This window comes from Episyrphus balteatus, chromosome 1 (genome assembly GCF_945859705.1).
Source record: "Episyrphus balteatus chromosome 1, idEpiBalt1.1, whole genome shotgun sequence".
NCBI lineage: Eukaryota > Metazoa > Arthropoda > Insecta > Diptera > Syrphidae > Episyrphus > Episyrphus balteatus.
In genome coordinates, this window is record NC_079134.1 from 82,331,249 (window position 1) to 82,350,380 (window position 19,132).

The following is a 19,132-nucleotide window of genomic DNA, read 5'->3' on the forward strand; positions in this document are numbered from 1 at the left end:
TTTGATCGTCTAGCAGTTCTGTTTTAACACATCATATCATGTATAAAAATAAAAAACACCGATGATAGACCTCTTAAAATTATTTTTAACGGCTCAAATGTTCACCAAATTTTTTTTTCATCATCCTGAACAAGATTTTCGAAGTAACTTTCAAAAAAAAAAATATTTTATTTTTTTGGCCCAGTCTAATACATACACAGCACACATAGAACACTAACAATGACCAGCGATGTTCTAGTTCTAGTAACTATCCACATCTAAGACAAAAAAAAAAAATAAATGATAGGTTTCCTACAAACCCCTTAGTATGTAATACATCGTTAAAATCAATAACCCTTATCACGAGAGAACCCGTATTTATATTAAAACTGCATCCACTTTTTTAGCAATCACAAACCTTAAGTTTCGTCCGCTTTCATCAACATATTTTTAACAAGTGTTTAAGCGTGCTTTTTCATTTTATTTTTTTTCGACACTTTTTTTTAATTTATTAATTTTTTTTTATTTTGTCCTTATTTAATACTTTATTTTTACTTTTTTTTCTATATGGTGGAATGCTTCTGCATGCTCCTATACAGATACATATTTATTTTTACATTTTGAAACTGCTTGTAATAAGCAGCCCCGCTCTTAAAAAAAACTTTAATTTAAGTGCCGATATGACTAGACACCGCAAGTGTAAATGGTGTAAATGGACCCCAGCGCGTGCGGTATTTAAAACCTTGTCGCTTTGAATTTGTCTTTTTGTTTCTGTTATCGTTATGTTGAACTAAAAATTCATCATCTATAAAATCACATTCATGATTGTTCATTGATTCTCTTTTTTTTTCTAATGAATAAACAAAAAAATCTTTAATACCTTCAAACTTCGAAATAGGTTTCTTGTTCAAAGCAATCCATTCTCAAAATTTTGCAATACATGCCAATATTTTATGAACTGGTTGCTATAGAACTTTTTTCTATCTGTTTTTAGAACAGTCATAAATGTAGCTATCAGCCGTTTAAGGGTTGTACATGTACATTCTCTATCGGGCACCCTGTATATATTCAGACCTATTCTAAACAAAAATTCCCAGGGAAATGGTTTGGGGAGAAAGGTCCCAATCGGAAAATTGTTGAAAATTTCCATTTTTTCTGCTTTTCTTAACCATTGAAGAACGAGATTCAAGCTAAAAAAATAATGAATTTTCAAAAACTTTTCAGTTGGGAGTTTTTTTTTCAGAATAACCTGATTATGACGATTACAACTCAACTTCAACTTTTTGAATCGTTATACCTAAGAAACGGTGGGTGTTAGGAAAAAAAAGTGTCATAACAGTTTTTATAGATAATAATCTGGTCTACAATTTTTGCATTGAAAATTTTTTGATAAAATTTACCGTTTTGCTGAAAACGATTCAAATTCATTATTTATTCCTAAAGAGATTTTTGCTCTATGAAAAGTTTTTTAATAATAATAAAAATTGACAGCAAATAAAAGTAAAACAAAACTAAAAACAAAATAATTTAAATTGAAAATGATTAGTTTCAGAGTGGTCTTTTATTATTATAAGCCGCAACAAGCATCACAAACTCTCTCTTTTAATTGTTTCTTTTCATGGCTGGCCTGGAAATTAAAAAAAAAAATGAAAAACAACTCTCTCTCATGTAACTTAAAAGAACATTAGGTACTAAAAACACTTTTGCAAATACTGAATTCTAGTTGTTTTTGAATAATACTAAGAATTAATTGATTGGCTGTTTTAACATATTGATTAGGGCGTTCGTTATTTTTGAATCAAGTTCCTAAGTGGAAAAACTGTTTCTAAATAATAAAAAAAATCCCCCAATTTTTTCAGATTTTTATTTTGACTCTAGATGGCGCCCCAAGAGGGTTAAAGTTTTTTCTTAATTGAAAAAGGTAAATGTTGGCTTATACAGCCATTTTTTTAATTATGGCCTTAAGGTAAATTTTTTTGTCTACATTAAACACCATTTTCAAAAAGGTATAAACCATTTTACTAGGACAAAGGGTTTAGTTAGGGCATACATGCCTTTTTTGGGTTTATTAAAGCAAGCATGTTTTATTTAAACAAGCATATGAGAAGCATGAAAAATAAAATAAAACCCAAAAACGACATGTATGTCCTGACTAAACCCCTTGTCCTAGAAAAATGGTTTATACCTTTTTGAAAACGGTATTTAATGTAGACAAGATCCTCATCAAAAAAAATTACCTTTAGGCCATAATTAAAAAAATGGCTGTAGTATAAGCCAACATTTACCATTTTCAATTAAGAAAAAACTTTAACCCTCTTGGGGCGCCATCTAGCGTCAAAATAAAAATCTGAAAAAATTAGGGGATTTTTGTTTTATTATTTAGAAACAGTTTTTCCACTTAGGAACTTGATTTTCGAAAAAAATCTAAATAACGAACGCCCTAGTATTGATATACGATTATTCAATGTATTCAAAAGTTGAGTTTTTGTACACGTTATTTATTGATTTCGAATTGATAACATTGATTTTTTTTTTCTAGATTCTCAAATACATATTTAACAGAGCTTACTCAAGTTCATGCAACAGAATTCAGTAAGGACTGGAACACAACCTATAATAAACAAAACACACAACAAAACTGCGTTGTAAATGGTGGTGTAGATCTTAAATGTACCGGCATTGGAAATACTTCTTACCTGGCAATGTATAACAGTTACAGAAGAAATTATTAGGTTCTAACATTTTCATAATATTCAGCATCAATACCAGAAGTCCTATAAGGAATCTTTACTTCTGTGGATGGCAGACTGCAACATTTGATCCAATTGCTATAATGAAATATTTTCCCGAAGCAAGGCATCTAGATATATCATACAGCAACCTTACAAACATCATAAATAATTTTCCAAGTTCTTCTTTTCTGCAGGTAATTTTTTTTGTAATGCAATAAGTAAGAAAAAAAGTTTCTTGTTATGGTATCGACCAATGAATAAATACAAGTAGAAGGTGACACTCATGACACGATTGCTATCATCTGTCTACGCACTAATCCCTTTAATAGGTGTACAAAATATATTTAACTAGTTTTGCTAGCAACTAGCATACATTTTTGTATCTCTTTGTAAATCGTACATGAAAAATACAAGAAAAACCCGAAAGCGAATATATAGCAACTCTTAATTTTTGTTCTGTCTGCTGTTTTCGGAACATTCAATATACAGTACTGCCAAGATTTTAGATTAAGCCCCGAGGCGTTTTTTTTTTGTCCAGTTTAGCCCGGTGGTAGTAAAAAATATACCTAATGATAGCTAGCCGACCCAGCCCTAGAAATTCGAGTGCCATTTTCTTTATGTAATTTTGTTTTATTTGCAACAATTTCGAACAAAATTAAACCAAAATTGACTATAGTAGGTATTTATTGATATTTCCTTACGATTTGCTACACTTTTTTAAGACAAAATACACAGGAATTATTATACTTTTTAATATATTATAAAATTGATTTAGATATAAACACATATTATTAACATTTTATAGTCATAACTATGATACCCATGCATATAAAATTAATTCGTAAACTAAATGTTTTTCGAGGTCTTTTTTGTTTTTTTTTTTAATGAAAACTACATTGAACTTCATATCAAAAAAATATATATCATTTTGTGGGTTCCGCTCTAAATGGTAGATAACGTGGAAAGCTAGTTCCCAAGTCCCAAGTCTGCTTCTACACGAAGACGCAAAAATTATCTTCGAATCTCCTTTTGATTTTCGTTTCGGTCTGTCGAGTGCTTCTACATATTTTTATAAAGGCCCCAACCCATAGAATCCGTTGCGTCCGTTCCGTCAATCGGTTCGTTGAAGTTGACGGATGGGACAGAAAGGGGTGACCCATAGAATACGTCGTAGGACGGATTGCTTTTTGACAGCTCACTTCGCTGTATCTATGTGCGTGCACTGTGCACTAATAACGTTCTGATGCAAAAAATTGTTAACTATTATCGTCGTTCTTTTTTTTAATACAATCAAATGCGCGACTAGATTTCATGTAGGTACTTGCTCTTCAGTTAAAAACAATTTTTAATAATAGATTACACTGGTCAACAAGGTTTTTGCCACAAGAACCAAAATATACTCCTCTAGTAGTTTTTGGGGTGCTGAATCCGAATCTGAAGTCAGAAAAATTTTATTGGCCTTCGTTTATTGAAATATTACCGTTAGAAAAGGTCAAAAAACGTAATTTTAGCTGTTTTCGAGGTTTTGTTTTTATGTGGAGTAATTCATTATGAATAAATTTGTAACGGTGCCTATAAGAGCTAGTTTTATTCCTTCAAAAAATGTTTAAATCTCTCCGATATATCTTTTATTGCCCGAGATATTTAAAATTTAAGTAGCGGTCTTTGAATCAGAAACAACACTGGCCAACCAAATTAAACTTTTTTTGCCACAAGAATCAAAATATACTTTTCTGAAGGTTTTTGGGTTGCTGAACTCGAATCCACAATCGGAAAAATTCTATTAACCTTTGTTCTTGAAATATTACCGTTATAAAACGCAAAAAAAAAGTTTTCTTATAACGGTTATATTTCAAGAACGCAAGCTAATAGAATTTTTCCGATTGCGGATTTGAGTTCAGCAACTCAAAAACCTTCAGAAAAGTATATTTTGGTTCTTGTGGCAAAAATTCTGTGACCAGTAACTTAAACTTTAGATTAAATTTAGTTTCTCTTTGGCTTATTAACTGAAACTTAAGATATCTCGAGCAATAACAGAGATATCGGGAAAATTTAAACAGTTTTTGAAAGAAGAATATCTGTTTTTATAATAACCGTTAGAAATTTGTTTATAATGAATTACCCCACAAAAAAAGAGAACCTCGAAAACAGACTTCTGATTCGGATTCAGCACCTCAAAAACTACTAGAAAAGTATATTTTGGTTCTTGTGGCAAAAAAAAAGTAAAATTTTGTTGACCAGTGTTATCAGTTTTAGGTATGACTTTGGCATTGTAAAATTGAACTCTACAACAGAATTTAGATATTTAATTGATATATTATTATATACAGGGTGTCCCATTATGAGATAAGAAGGGATGATTCTTGTGTATATTCCAAGAAAAAAATTGTTCTACAGTAACTCTCTATCTGCAAAGTTGATACCCTTTAGCGATGATTTAAGAAAACGCTTACTTTGGCATGCCTTTACTCATGTTAATGTTAATAACTCCGTTAATACTTATGATAATAATTTCTTTAATGCCTGGATTTTTAGAAGAAATGCTATTCTGAAACATTAAAATAAAGAAACATTAAAATCTTTTTTAGTTGCTCAGATATTAATTTTTAAATGGAATTATTTTTTTCTTACCCATGATAATTTTTGACTTTGGGGCCGATTTTCTTCGATAAATGTGTTATAAATATATTGTTTTATAAATTTATTTTTATGAAGAAAACAATAATGAACAAAAATGTTGTTCACAAGTTTGCCAAAAATCTTATAGATTTTATGATATTTGGGACAACCTGCACCAGGTTGTGTTTTTGCTTTAGTCAAAAATGGGTACGAAATAAACATTTATTTTTGAAGTTTAAGTTTATTTCTGTTTACAACAATTATTTAAAGTGTGCTCCTTGATTTTGTGTGCTTAAAAGAGCCCGTTTTTTTTATTTTACTGGGAATATTAATTTATTGTATCTATTGTCCCTTTTTTAATGATGGTTCAGAGAATACATTCTTCTTCTTCCACAAGAAGTGCTATTGATATCAAATAAGTAACGCTTTTGACTCCTATTCATAAAAAAGGTAATATTTTGCAGTTTGGAGAACTTCCAAATCATTGAACAGGTCCATTTCTTCCCATCCAATGATAACCGTAATTTGCATCAGCCAATCTTAAAACTCGTGTCCTTAGTGGGCTGGAGGGTCATCTTGTTCGTAATATGAAGTAGCTAATTGAATCCGTGCAATATCCTGGATTGTATCTGGTAAATCATATTGGAGAACCTCCATATGAATTAATTTTAGCAATAAAATCCAAAAAACGGGCTCTATCAAGCATACAAAATCAAGAAGAACTTTTTAAATAATTGTTGTTACTAGGTCTTAAACAGAAATGAACTTGAACTACAAAAATAAATTTTTAATTCGTACCCATTTTTGACTAAAGCAAAACCATTTTTTAGAGATTTTACCTGGTGCAGGTTTTCCTAAATATCATAAAATCTATGAGTTTTCTGGCAAACTTGTGAACAACATTTTTGTTCATTATTGTTTTCTTCATAAAAATAAATTTATAAAACACTATGTTTATAACACATTTTACGAAGAAAATCGGCCCAAAGTCAAAAATTATCATGGGTAAGAAAAAAATAATTCCATTTAAAAATTAATGCAGACATTAAAATTAATGCAGCAACTAAAAAAGATTCAAATATTTTTTAAATGAAGGTGCAAAGGATAGCATTTCTTCTAAAAATCAAGACATTAATGAAGTTTTTATCATAAGTATTAACAGAGTTATTAACATTAACATGAGTAAAGGCATGCCAAAGTAAACGTTTTTTAAATCATCGCTAAAGGGTATCAACTTTGCAGATAGAGAGTTATTGTAGAACAATTTTTTTCTTAGAATATACCCAAGAATCATCCCTCAAAGTCTTCTTATCTCATCCCGGGACACCCTGTATATCATTAAATGTTACTCTTATTTCAATTTCTTCACAAATGAACAATGAAAGTTCACAATTCATAAAATCGGAAGGGAAAAGAACAGTTCTTAGTTCTGAAATTCCCCAGTGAGCACTCAGAAGCAGAAAATCGAACTGATTGTTGACAACCAATGTCAAAGGATACAACGGATGAAAAAGTAGAAAGTTGGGCTACTTCTTCCATCGAATACGTCGGCCTCCGTCCGATCCGTCGCTTATGGGTCGCTTCCCTTAAGAACGTGTGTATTTTATCGAGCTGTCAGTTGAAAACTTCGACGCAACGGACGCAACGGATTCTATGGGTTGGGCCCTTAAGACGCAAATTTGACAGCTGTTTTGTTTTACATTTTACATTTACATTTATTGATTGAAAAATGATTTCACATTAAGAAGAATCTTATAGGTAGTGAATGCTTTACAGTAATTCAATATATATTTTTTTGGAATTTAAATTTAAATTAAAATTAAATATTATGTTTAAAAATACATTATGAATTGATAAAAGCTTGAGCTAAATAAAAAAATAAATAAGATATATTTATGTACCACTGGCCAAGTGAATGAAAAGGTTATTTTTAAAACTACTCATGTTTGTACTTCTCCTAAGTGAAAGGGGTAATGAGTTCCATAAAGAGACGGCGTGTACGAAGAATGAGCGCTCCGATTGCGAACAATAAAAACGAGGTAGAATAAAAGTAGATGTTCTTTGCGAACTTGCAAAATCTAATCTGCTGTACAAATAGTCAGGTTGCTTAGTCTGCTTTATATTATAAAAAAGTATTAGAGTTCTGAACTTTATGAGGTTGTCAAAGCTAATGCCCATGATCTGCATTGAAAAGTTTGATATATGATCGAACAAGCGTTTTTTGAAAATGTATCTGGCCAGATTATTGTAGACAACGTTCAATTTCCTCTTAGTAATAGAGTCGACACAGCAAAATATCTCGCATCCGTATAACAAGATTGGCAATAATAAAGACTTTACAAGTAACATGTTGGTATTGGGAGGCAATGAACTTTGCGTGGACCATAAAAGTCGAAGACCACTGTAGACCTTGCCAATTGTAGCCGAAACATGATCAAACGTTTTATTTTATTCTTGTTTTCGTTTGTATTTTTATTCTAATAGTAGGAGAGCTTGCACCAATTTTTAGGTAGGTATTTGAGGCAAGTTGAAAACTTGTCAGATAGCTCTTCTACTACCGTCGAAAATGAAACTTCAGACCTGGCTGTGAGGTAGCGGGGCTAAATCAACATACAATCAAAGATCATATAACTAGTAAAGATGTCGCACGTAGAACAAACTTCTGTGCTTGAAATTTTCTACCATCAGATTTTACCCATAGGTCCAAAACATGTATCCAAGAATTAAATTGTTGAGAAACATTTTAAAGTTTTTCGATGACTGCGTAGAAAAGAGAGGGTTGATTTTTATAGATGAATTTATTTAATGGGAGGAAGCGAGATAGTAGTTAAATGTTGATACGAATAAGGAAAAGAAAAAAAAATACATTTGTCTGCGAGAATGTACCTATGAAATAATTTTTTTTTGTTAAATTATTCAGGAAACTTATATTAACACATGATTCAAAATAATAATTTAAATAAGAATAATTTTAGATATATATATGACAAGAGTGTATGAGCAAAATTGTGGGAAAATGAATTTCAACCCTCAAATTGTCAATAGGTCCAAATCATTATAATGCAGAAATCCTTCGCAACATTAAAAAAAAAGTTCTTATCATGAGTGGGAAAGAGACCGAGATGTAAGTTGAATAGGAACAAATGAAAACAAAAAGGATCGTTTTGCCGTGCGGGTATATATTTTTTTCACAACTGGATTGCTTCGCACAAGCAGGGCGAAGACGAGATGGCTAGTTTTAAAGATTGATGAAAAAAAGAAGCAAAAACAACTTTTGCAAGTGACTGTGTGCTTGAGGTGGGTAGGTATTATACCTACTATTATTATACACGTATACCTATAATAGGTAGGTATAAGTGTAAGCAGAAGAAGGTTGATAAGTTTTTTTTTTGGTTTTAATTTTTTTTCGATGGTAGTTAGATATTTAGATATTTTTTTAGGTGGAGGGTGGTTTTCTATTTCTATATTTTTGTTTCCTTTTTGAATAATCGCAAAGGCACAGGCGCATTGCTTTTAGGTGTAAGTACACACGTAATATGTAGGTAGGATTTTTTTCCTTTGCGACAGCAATCGTCCTTGAAAAATGTAGTTCATTGTATTTTGGTTGGAAAAAGAAATTCAAACAAGTGGTAGGTAGGTAGGTAGGTAGGAAGTGATAAAAATGATCATTCTTGGCTTGTTGTTATTTTCTGGCCGTCGCCCAGGGGCGCAAGAATTGAGGGGCGCCGCAGGCGCCCCGAACTTTTACAAAAGTTATATAAATAACGAAGTCTTTCCAATCGATGTTTTATTTTTTTTTACATTCACAAAGGCGCCCCAATTTGTTTCTATTTTACATTTTCAACGGCGCTCGTATTGTTTGTCCTAAACTTTTTGAAGAATGAAGTCGCCCCCCAATTTTGGATTAATTTATTTGGCTTCCGGAAGGACAATGGTGTCCAAAATCTTCGTTCATCTTTGAAGAACAAGGCGCCCCAATTTCTTTTGAAAGACTAAAGCAATCCTAATATTCCTCCTACCAATTTAATTTTTGCAAAGGTGCCCCTATAATAATGAATAAGGAAAGAGAAGGGAGACGGACAGAATCCCAAAATTAAAAATCCAGAAAGCCCAAAATCCAGAAAACCCTCTCCCCCTCCAGGGCACTCTAAGTCATTTCAATTAACTGTGAAAAGTTTCTCGGGTTTTCATTTTACATCGAACACCTCAGAGCTTTAGTTTCATCAGCGAACATCGAACACAGAGGAAATAACTCTGGTTGAAAAAGGAGCTACAAAAAAAGATTGACAACGAATTCGGAGCGACCCAGAGTGCCCTAGAGCTCACAACGAACAAACCTTATACTTATAAAGGTATGTTGTTTTCGATTGGCAGTCCGGAAGCGCCTGGAATCATTAAGAAGCGTGCTGCAAGTTTTTTATTCTCCTAGTAAAAAAACAAAAACAAAATATTTGATTTTTCACCAATACAGATATTAAATTTTAGAATTGGGTGGAAGCGATTCAAAGTTTTTTATTGGATTTCAGAATGAATGAATCATTGAGTGATTCCAATCGAAAACGACATTAATGTACCTAGTTGAAAAAGTTTTTGAAAAAATATTGTTCAAATAAAACCAACTGTACCTAATCTTTAAATGTGTTTAAACAAAAAAGTCAAAGATAAAGGTAGTCTTGTCAATTGAGCCTAAATGACATGAATAATAAATTTTTTTTTAAAGTTAACCTTTTTAAGTTAATACACTGCACATTTTTAATAAATGCATTAACAAGTATATGAGAGGTAAGACATAATCTGCTATTGCTTTTTTTCGTGATTTTAAAAAATTGTTTTTAGATGATTTTTTTTTTAGAGGCGCCACTTGCAATCTTGCCCAGGGGCGCCGGTAGTGCTTAAACCGGCACTGATTATAATGATTTGGACCTATTGACAATTTGAGGGTTGAAATTCATTTTCCCACAATTTTGCTCATACACTCTTGTCATATATATATCTAAAATTATTCTTATTTAAATTATTATTTTGAATCATGTGTTAATATAAGTCCCTGAATAATTTAACAAAAAAAAATTATTTCATAGGTACATTCTCGCAGACAAATGTATTTTTTTTTTTCTTTTCCTTATTCGTATCAACATTTAACTACTATCTCGCTTCCTCCCATTAAATAAATTCATCTATAAAAATCAACCCTCTCTTTTCTACGCAGTCATCGAAAAACTTTAAAATGTTTCTCAACAATTTAATTCTTGGATGTTTTGGACCTATGGGTAAAATCTGATGGTAGAAAATTTCAAGCACAGAAGTTTGTTCTACGTGCGACATCTTTACTAGTTATATGATCTTTGCTAGAACGTTTATTAGTCCACGTCTCTGTCGTTTTTTGTCTTTGTAGACATTTGGTATCAAAATGTTTAAGTCGTTTTTTGCTAAAGCGAGTTCTTTATCAAGTCTGAGATATTCATCGCTATTTGGTTCTAACTTTAGTTTATTTAAATTGTCTGTTATAACGTTCATTGCGTTATCATAGTCTTCTATGTCTATTATGTGGAGAATTTTCGTGTAGTTATCCACTATCAGTTTGGTATCCATCTTAAATATAACAAAGCCGTTTTCATTGTTAATATTTGATATTTCTATGGACTGTCCCAAAATTTGTGTTAGTTGAAGTAGGATCAGAAGTGAATACATCTGTAAATAAATTGTTTGTTTTTATTTTTTTTATTGTTGGTATTTGAATTTCCTTTTTTGTTGAGTAGTGTTGTATCTAATGTTACGTTTATTACTTGTGTCAATTGTGTAATTACCTTGCTTTTTAAAATTTCCTAGCCTTTTATATTTTGAACTATTTTTTGCTATATTTCTATTAGATACTACATTTTCATTTAGTTTGTACTCAGATGTACGATTCTTGTTTAGTTTGTTTATTTTATCTACTTTTTCTTCTTCTAACCTTATAGCTAAGGCTTCAATTTCCTTTCTGTCGTAATTTTTATTTATAAAATCTATTGGACGTTATTTTGTTGTAGTATGAATTGTATTGTTATAGAATGTAATTGCTTTAAATATTTTTGTGTCGATGTCATCATCTTTATTACTGTCTAAGCTCATTATGCGTAGGTAGATGTTCATTTAATGTACCATGTAACCTTTCTATATCAGCGTTACCAGTTTTATTTCCTGCTGTGGTAACATGTGATTCTATTTCATTTTTTCTTAAAAATAATTCTACAGAGTTATGAAGAATGCATATTTCGTTGTCGTATACTAATTTTTTCATTTTTCCTAGGAATTGAATTCTTTCTTTGAGAGCTTTCAAGATTGAAATCCATGTTCTATCTGTCAGTTTATGTATGGTAGCATATTTATATATCTATATGCGTTATTGCATTAAAATTATTTGCCGATTCAGTTAACCTGAATGGAACCTTAACCGGTTGTCGGTCATGTTTAGCTAAAATACATATTTCACAGTTGTTTATGTATTGTGTAATCATTTTCAAAAGATTTGGGTGATAGTGTGTTTGTTTTAATTCATTAAAGACTTCTTGGATGCCTCGATGATTGTTTCTTAAATGTTCATTTTTTATAATGGTGATAATTTGTTCTTTATCTGTTACGTCTATTAGCCTAATACTGGATTTAAGAATTTTTAGGTTTGGATTATTTGCAAAGAATTTGACATAATTGTCCTGAAATTTGACATATAATTGATTGTTTTCACAAAAAACGCACATTATTCCTTTATCTATCAATAATCCTTTCATAATTTCAAGTAAGTTACTATTTTCATCGATGAAAATATTAGCCCAGTCATTTTAGTCATTTTTAAGCCCAATCTGCGGAAAAATTCCTACTGGGCTGAATTTTGGTATACAGCTTAATGACGGCTTTGTTATGGAGATGTGAAAAATCGACATTGATATCGTGTCCGCGTTAAGAGTTATAGGGGTCAAAAGGTCACAAAAAACTGGTTTTTCACGATTTTCAGCAAAACGGTAAGTCTTATCAAAAAATTTTCAATGCAAGAATTGTAGACCAGATTATTATATATAAAAAGTGTCATGACACTTTTTTTCCTAAGACCCACCGTTTCTTAGATATAACGATTCAAAAAGTTGAAGTTTAGTTGTAATCGTCATAATCCTATTCCTGAAAAAAAAAACTCCTAACTGAAAAGTTCCTGAAATTTCGTTCCTCAACTGTTAAGAATATGGGGAAACAAAAAAAAAAAAAATGGAAATTTTCGCCATTTTTCCGATTGGGGCCCTTCTCCCGAAACCATTTCCCTGGGAATTTTTGTTTAGAATATGTCTGAAAATATACAGGGTGTGCAATAGAGAATGGACAACCCTAAAACGGCTTATAGCTACACTTATGATTGTTCTAAAAACAGATAGAAAAAAGTTCTATCGCAACCAGTTCATAAAATATGGACTTTTTTTCGTTCAGTGTATTTTAAATTTTATCATCTTATGTTTTCGTTCACTACAACCACGAATGAATGAATTTTATTTATTTCTTTTTTTTATAATTTTCTACAATAATTGGATGAGTACATAAACACTTTAAAAATTTCATAGCTATTGCACATTTTCGTAAAAAAAAATTTGAAATCTGTTTTTTGATGCAAAATGTAAAAAAAGTATTTTATGAAAAATTTTAAACACCTGTGGTATAAAATTAATCTATAGAAACCTAGGTGGCCAACTTTCTTAAAAATATTCTCCTTATACCAGAATATTTTTAAGAAAGTTGGCCACCTAGGTTTCTATAGATTAATTTTATACCACAGGTGTTTAAAATTTTTCATAAAATACTTTTTTTACATTTTGCATCAAAAAACAGATTTCAAATTTTTTTTTACGAAAATGTGCAATAGCTATGAAATTTTTAAAGTGTTTATGTACTCATCCAATTATTGTAGAAAATTATAAAAAAAAGAAATAAATAAAATTCATTCATTCGTGGTTGTAGTGAACGAAAACATAAGATGATAAAATTTAAAATACACTGAACGAAAAAAAGTCCATATTTTATGAACTGGTTGCGATAGAACTTTTTTCTATCTGTTTTTAGAACAATCATAAGTGTAGCTATAAGCCGTTTTAGGGTTGTCCATTCTCTATTGCACACCCTGTATATTTTCAGACATATTCTAAACAAAAATTCCCAGGGAAATGGTTTCGGGAGAAGGGCCCCAATCGGAAAAATGGCGAAAATTTCCATTTTTTTTTTTGGTTTCCCCATATTCTTAACAGTTGAGGAACGAAATTCAAGCTAAAAAAATAATGAAATTTCAGGAACATTTCAGTTAGGAGTTTTTTTTCAGGAATAGGATTATGACGATTACAACTAAACTTCAACTTTTTGAATCGTTATATCTAAGAAACGGTGGGTCGTAGGAAAAAAATTGTCATGACACTTTTTATATATAATAATCTGGTCTACAATTCTTGCATTGAAAATTTTTTGATAAGACTTACCGTTTTGCTGAAAATCGTGAAAAACCAGTTTTTGTGACCTTTTGACCCCTATAACTCTTAACGCGGACACGATATCAATGTCGATTTTTCACATCTTCATAACAAAGCCGTCATTAAGCTGTATACCAAAATTCAGCCCAGTAGGAATTTTTCCGCAGATAAAACCTAAAATTACTGGACTAATAGTTTTGAATTTTCTTATTGATAATTTTTTTGAATATTCTTTCTTTATTTCCAAATTCTAAATAAATTTGATTTTTATAAAGGTTGATGGCTTTTTCTGTGACATATATGTACTGGGTTTCATCTTCTATTCCACTGTGAATAGTGGCATCAGTAGACTTAATGTCTTCGTCATTTGTTGACTCATTATTAATCGTATCGTTATTGAAAATGTTAGACAATAAAGGTTTTTCTTCTATTTCATAATTTGTATACCTACTTAAACCATCAGCGACGTGATTTTCTTTTCCCTTTATGTATTCTATCGTGAAATTATACTCGTTTAATTGAATTTTCTACCTTTGGAGTTTCATGTTCGGTTCTTTGAGGTTATTAAGCCAGACAAGTAGTTTGTGATCTGTACATATGATAAATTTTCGACCATAAATGTATGTTCTAAAATACTTAACTGCATAGACAATTGCGAGAAGTTCCTTCTCAATTGTCGAGTATTTTGTTTCGTGCTTATTTAAAGTACGTGAAGCATAACTTATCGGGTGATTACTTTGACTAAGTACCGCACCAATCGCATAATTCGATGCATCGGTTGTTATGGTGAATGTTTTCTCAAAGTTCGGACTTTTGAGTATTGGATCACTAGTTAGTAGTAATTTTAAATTATTAAAAGCATTTATGTATTCTGAGTCAGATTTGTTTATTTTCATGTCTTTCTTTAAGTACTTTATTATGGGGTATGCAACTTTCGCATAGTCCTTAATAAATTTGCGATAATATCCGCTAATACCAAGAAATTGTTTAATTTCTTTGACAGTTGTGGGAAGTTTCATTTTCTGAATGGCTTCTACTTTATCATTATTGGGTTTTATACCACCATTAATTATTGTGTGTCCAAGAAATTTAGTGTAATCTTCAGCGAAATGACACTTATGAATTTGGACTTTTAAATTTACTTCTCGTAATCGTTCCATAATTTTCCTTATTGACAGTAAATGTTCGTCAAAGCTAGTGGAAAAAATAAGTATGTCGTCTAAGTAGACCACACAGATTTTATTGATAAAATCTTTAAGAACGTTATTCATTAAGCGCTGAAAAGTTGCTGGCGCGTTTTTCAGGCCAAACTGCATGCGAATAAATTCGTAGTGGCCATTTGAGGTAGAGAAAGCTGTCTTAGGGCGATCTCTCGGTAAGACTTAAATTTGGTGAAATCCTTTGGCTAAATCAATACTAGAAAAATATGTGCATTTTCCGATTTTATCAAATAGATCCTCAATGTTTGGCATAGGAAATCGATCATCGACCGTTTGCTCATTAAGCTTACGATAGTCTATGACGATTCGCCATTTTTGTTCTTGGGAATTATCTAATTTTTTGGGCACAATCCATATTGGAGAATTATATGGGCTGTTACTATGTTTTATGATTTTTTGTCTTAACATGTCTTTAATTTGTTTTTCGACTTCAGATCTATGCACTTGTGGATAGCGGTATAATTTACTATAAATTGGAATGTTATTTTTTGTTTCTATTTCATGTTGTATTTCGCTGGTCAGAGAAAGGCTGTCTCCTTCTTTGAAAAATACATCTTTAAATGAAAGTAAAACTGATTTTAGACTGTCAACGTCTTTTTTATGTAAATGTTTGGCAAAGTTTACTATTGGAATATTTGTATGAAATTCATTGCTAAAAACTTCAATGACGTTTTCCGTATTTGAAGATGCCCTATTTTCATACCATTCCTCTTCCTCATTTAGAAATAAAATGCACGACTGGGTCGCACGAACTTGCTCTTAGAGTTAAAGTTGCTTAAATTTTTAAGACTTTTTATATAGAAATTTGGAAAAAAAAATAAAATTCGTTTAAAAAAAAAATAAAATAAAATCTGAAATTAAATTGCCCTCCAAAACAAGTATGCAGTTTTGATTGATATATTAACATGCATTTTTAGAAAAAAAATTTTCAAAATCGTTAGAGCCGTTTTTTAAAAAACTAATTTTTTATAAATAATTTTTTGGAAAAAAAGTTTTAAAATAAAATTGGTATGCCATTCTATAGAAATCACTAATCAACATCTAAAAACCAAATTTCAAAAAAATTCAATGTCCCGTTTTCGAAAATTTGATTTTTCAAAAAAAAATTTTCAAATTTTTTTAAAAATCCAAAAATTATTTTTTTCAAAATTTTATTTTTGGCTTATATTTAAATTATATAAATGCTTCTTCACAAAAAGTTTCGTTGAAATCGAATAAGCAGTTTCGGAGATAATCGGATTTGAAAAAAACGGTTCTACGGCAGGTACCGTTAATAATGATTCTCAAAAAAAAATTTTTTCATTGAAAGATAGACCTTAGTTTAAAACTAACATTTGAATTTTTTAAACAAAATCGTTGGAGCCGTTTTCGAGATATTTCAATTTTACTAAAATCGGTATATGACAAGTACCGTTATTTTTGGTCCAAAAAAATTAATTCCAAAAACCCCTCTGGAGAGTCGCCAAATAACGCTACATACCAAGTTTGACATTAATCGGTCCATCCGTTTAGGCTGTAGCTCCTTATACAGACAGACAGACAGACAGACTGACAGACAGACAGACAGACAGACGGACTTCCGGGACCCACTTTTTTGGCATTGTCTACCATCGTAATGTCATGGAAAAATGTTATCTCAACTTTTTTTTTTTGTACGAATGCATAACTTGATATATAGTACCTATATCGCAAGTAAAAATGGAAGTTTAGCTGAACGTGTGCGTAGTAATCGATTTTTGTAATCAATTATCGCCTCCAGTTCTATTAAAATATTGTTTCCAATAATACCGTCGAATTTTTCATAGAACTTGTATTCCAAAAAGTTAACAAAATAATTTTGTTCGTTAAACTCGTTAAATAAGGGAAAGCTATACCCAGTATTAACTTCAATTTCACGACCTAAGACTCTAAGATAATTATTTGTAGGAGTTAGTTTCCATTTGGGGTTGCATAACATAGGATTTATTATGCTTCTTTCTGCGCCGCTATCGATTATAAATTTTAAATTTCGTATTTTATTTTTAACTACTATATAAGATAGTTGTTTTCGGGGCTTGTCCGAAAATTTTGAAACATTTCTGAGTCTTGAACAGGGTCAGAATTCGTTATTGTAGCAATATCCATTGGAGTATTATTATTATTAGATTGGCGAGATTGCATGCTTGAATCATTTTGCGATCCATTTGACTGCCTAGTTTGACCACTTCTAGATGCGTTTTGGGAATTCGAACTCGAATTTTCGTTTTGGGAGTAATTATTATTACTTCTGTTATTATTTCTGTTATTATTGTTGTGATTTCGAAACGGGTTATTTGGATTCGAACTCGAAGTCTCGTTTTGGGAATAATTATTATTATTTCTGTTATTATGATTGTTATTATTTCTATTATCATTATTTCTTTTATTATAATTTGGATTTCTAGAACTGTGGTTCCCATTGTAAGAATTATTTCTGGTATTTTGTGGGGATTGAGTATCATTAAAATATGTATTTGTTATTCCGCTAAATTTAAGATAATTATTAGAATCTATAATAGTATACGCGTCTTGCATTACTCTAGGGTTTCTGTTTATTATTATACCTCGTATTGGTTCAGGTAAATTATTTTTAAAAACGTCTAGTACTATTCTATTATTCGTTGTTGCTTGTTCCTCTGTCATTATACCTCTTAGTAGGTATACATTGTTTAACTTTACTAGCAATTCATTTAGTTTATTATAAAATTCCTCTATTGTTTTATCACAACGACAGAGGGAAATTTGATCTAATATTACTTCAATCGGTTCAGACTCACCGTGAGTTCTAATTAAGATGTCTTTTAACTCTGGCCAAGTCTCTACGTGACCTTGAGCTATTATAGTTTCACGAGCTTTTCTGATAACCTTGTCATGAATGTGACCTAAGATAATTTTTTTAAAGACCACGTTAAGTGTGTTAATAATTGGGATCAATGTTTCGATCCGATTAATAAAACTGTAAAGATCTGCTTTACTACCGTCGAACGGCCTAATGTTTGTTATATTCTTCAAAATAAAGTTAAACTTTTCAATTTCGCTTAAATCTTCCATTTCCGTTTATTAAATAATTCTATTTTTTTTTTATCGAATTATTTTCTTCAACTTATGTGATTACTAAACTATGTATTACTTAACTAATCACCGATATTCAAACTTAAATAATAATTTTAGAATGTAGAGGAAAAAATAAATACCATAACAAAAATATGTTGAAGCATTCTTATGTTGTTTTCTGGATGCACACTGCACAGGCTGGAATCAAATTGCTGTCTTCTAACTGGAATAATGCACTAGCTAGGTTAAAGCTGCTGTCTTCTTACTGGAATGCACGAGCTTGCATGAATTTTTTTCTTCACAACACCCACAGTATCTATAGTTTTTTTTTTCTTCACAACATACACAATTAATTTTTTTTCTTTTTGTTTACTGATATTCGTTGCAATGAGTTTTTTTTCTTCACAACACCCACAGTATGTATGTTTTTTTTTTTTATCGTATAAAATAAATGACTATTTATGTTTTTTGTTCACCGATATTTGTTGCACATTTATTTCCTCTTTATTCGTTGCGAATTTATTTCGTCTTTGAAATAAAATTTGTCTGCTGATTTTCGTTGAGCATTTATTTCATCTTTGAAATAAGTTTTCTTTACCGATGTTCGTTGCGATTTTATTTCATCTTTGAAATAAAATTTTCTTTACCGATATTCGTTGCGATTTTATTTCATCTTTGAAATAAAATTTTCTTTTTCGATATTCGGTTGTTTACCGACTGCGCCAGATATAAATAAAAGGAGAGGTATCTAGACCTTTTTAGTTCGAGTAATGTTTAAAAACTGCCGAAGCTTTTATTATTCAAAATTGAAATTTGTTCTTAAAATGCTATGTTTATACATTCTTTGGTTTCAAGTTGCAATGTGGGATTTTAGTTTTGCTTCGTTTCTCACGATTGCAACTTTGCCATGTTATCAAATATTTATATTTGATTATTTTATTACATTGAAATGAGAGTGGAGTTGTTTACTGTAACTATATAAACTCAAAATTAATGTGAAAAGTTCAAAAAACCGAGTTTTTGGTTTTTTATT

General features: G+C 30.7%; 1 protein-coding gene across 1 annotated transcript in view; it reads left to right on the forward strand.

Moving 5' to 3' along the window:
• The window catches only part of LOC129921440 (protein singed wings 2), a 267,225-nt gene that overhangs the window by 117,232 nt on the left and 130,861 nt on the right, over positions 1 to 19,132 (forward strand). Inside the window, exons 2-3 of the mRNA XM_056003266.1 lie at positions 2,519 to 2,683; positions 2,737 to 2,905. Coding sequence (XP_055859241.1) covers positions 2,519 to 2,683; positions 2,737 to 2,905 — 334 coding nt within the window. The remainder of the gene's footprint in view (positions 1 to 2,518; positions 2,684 to 2,736; positions 2,906 to 19,132) is intronic.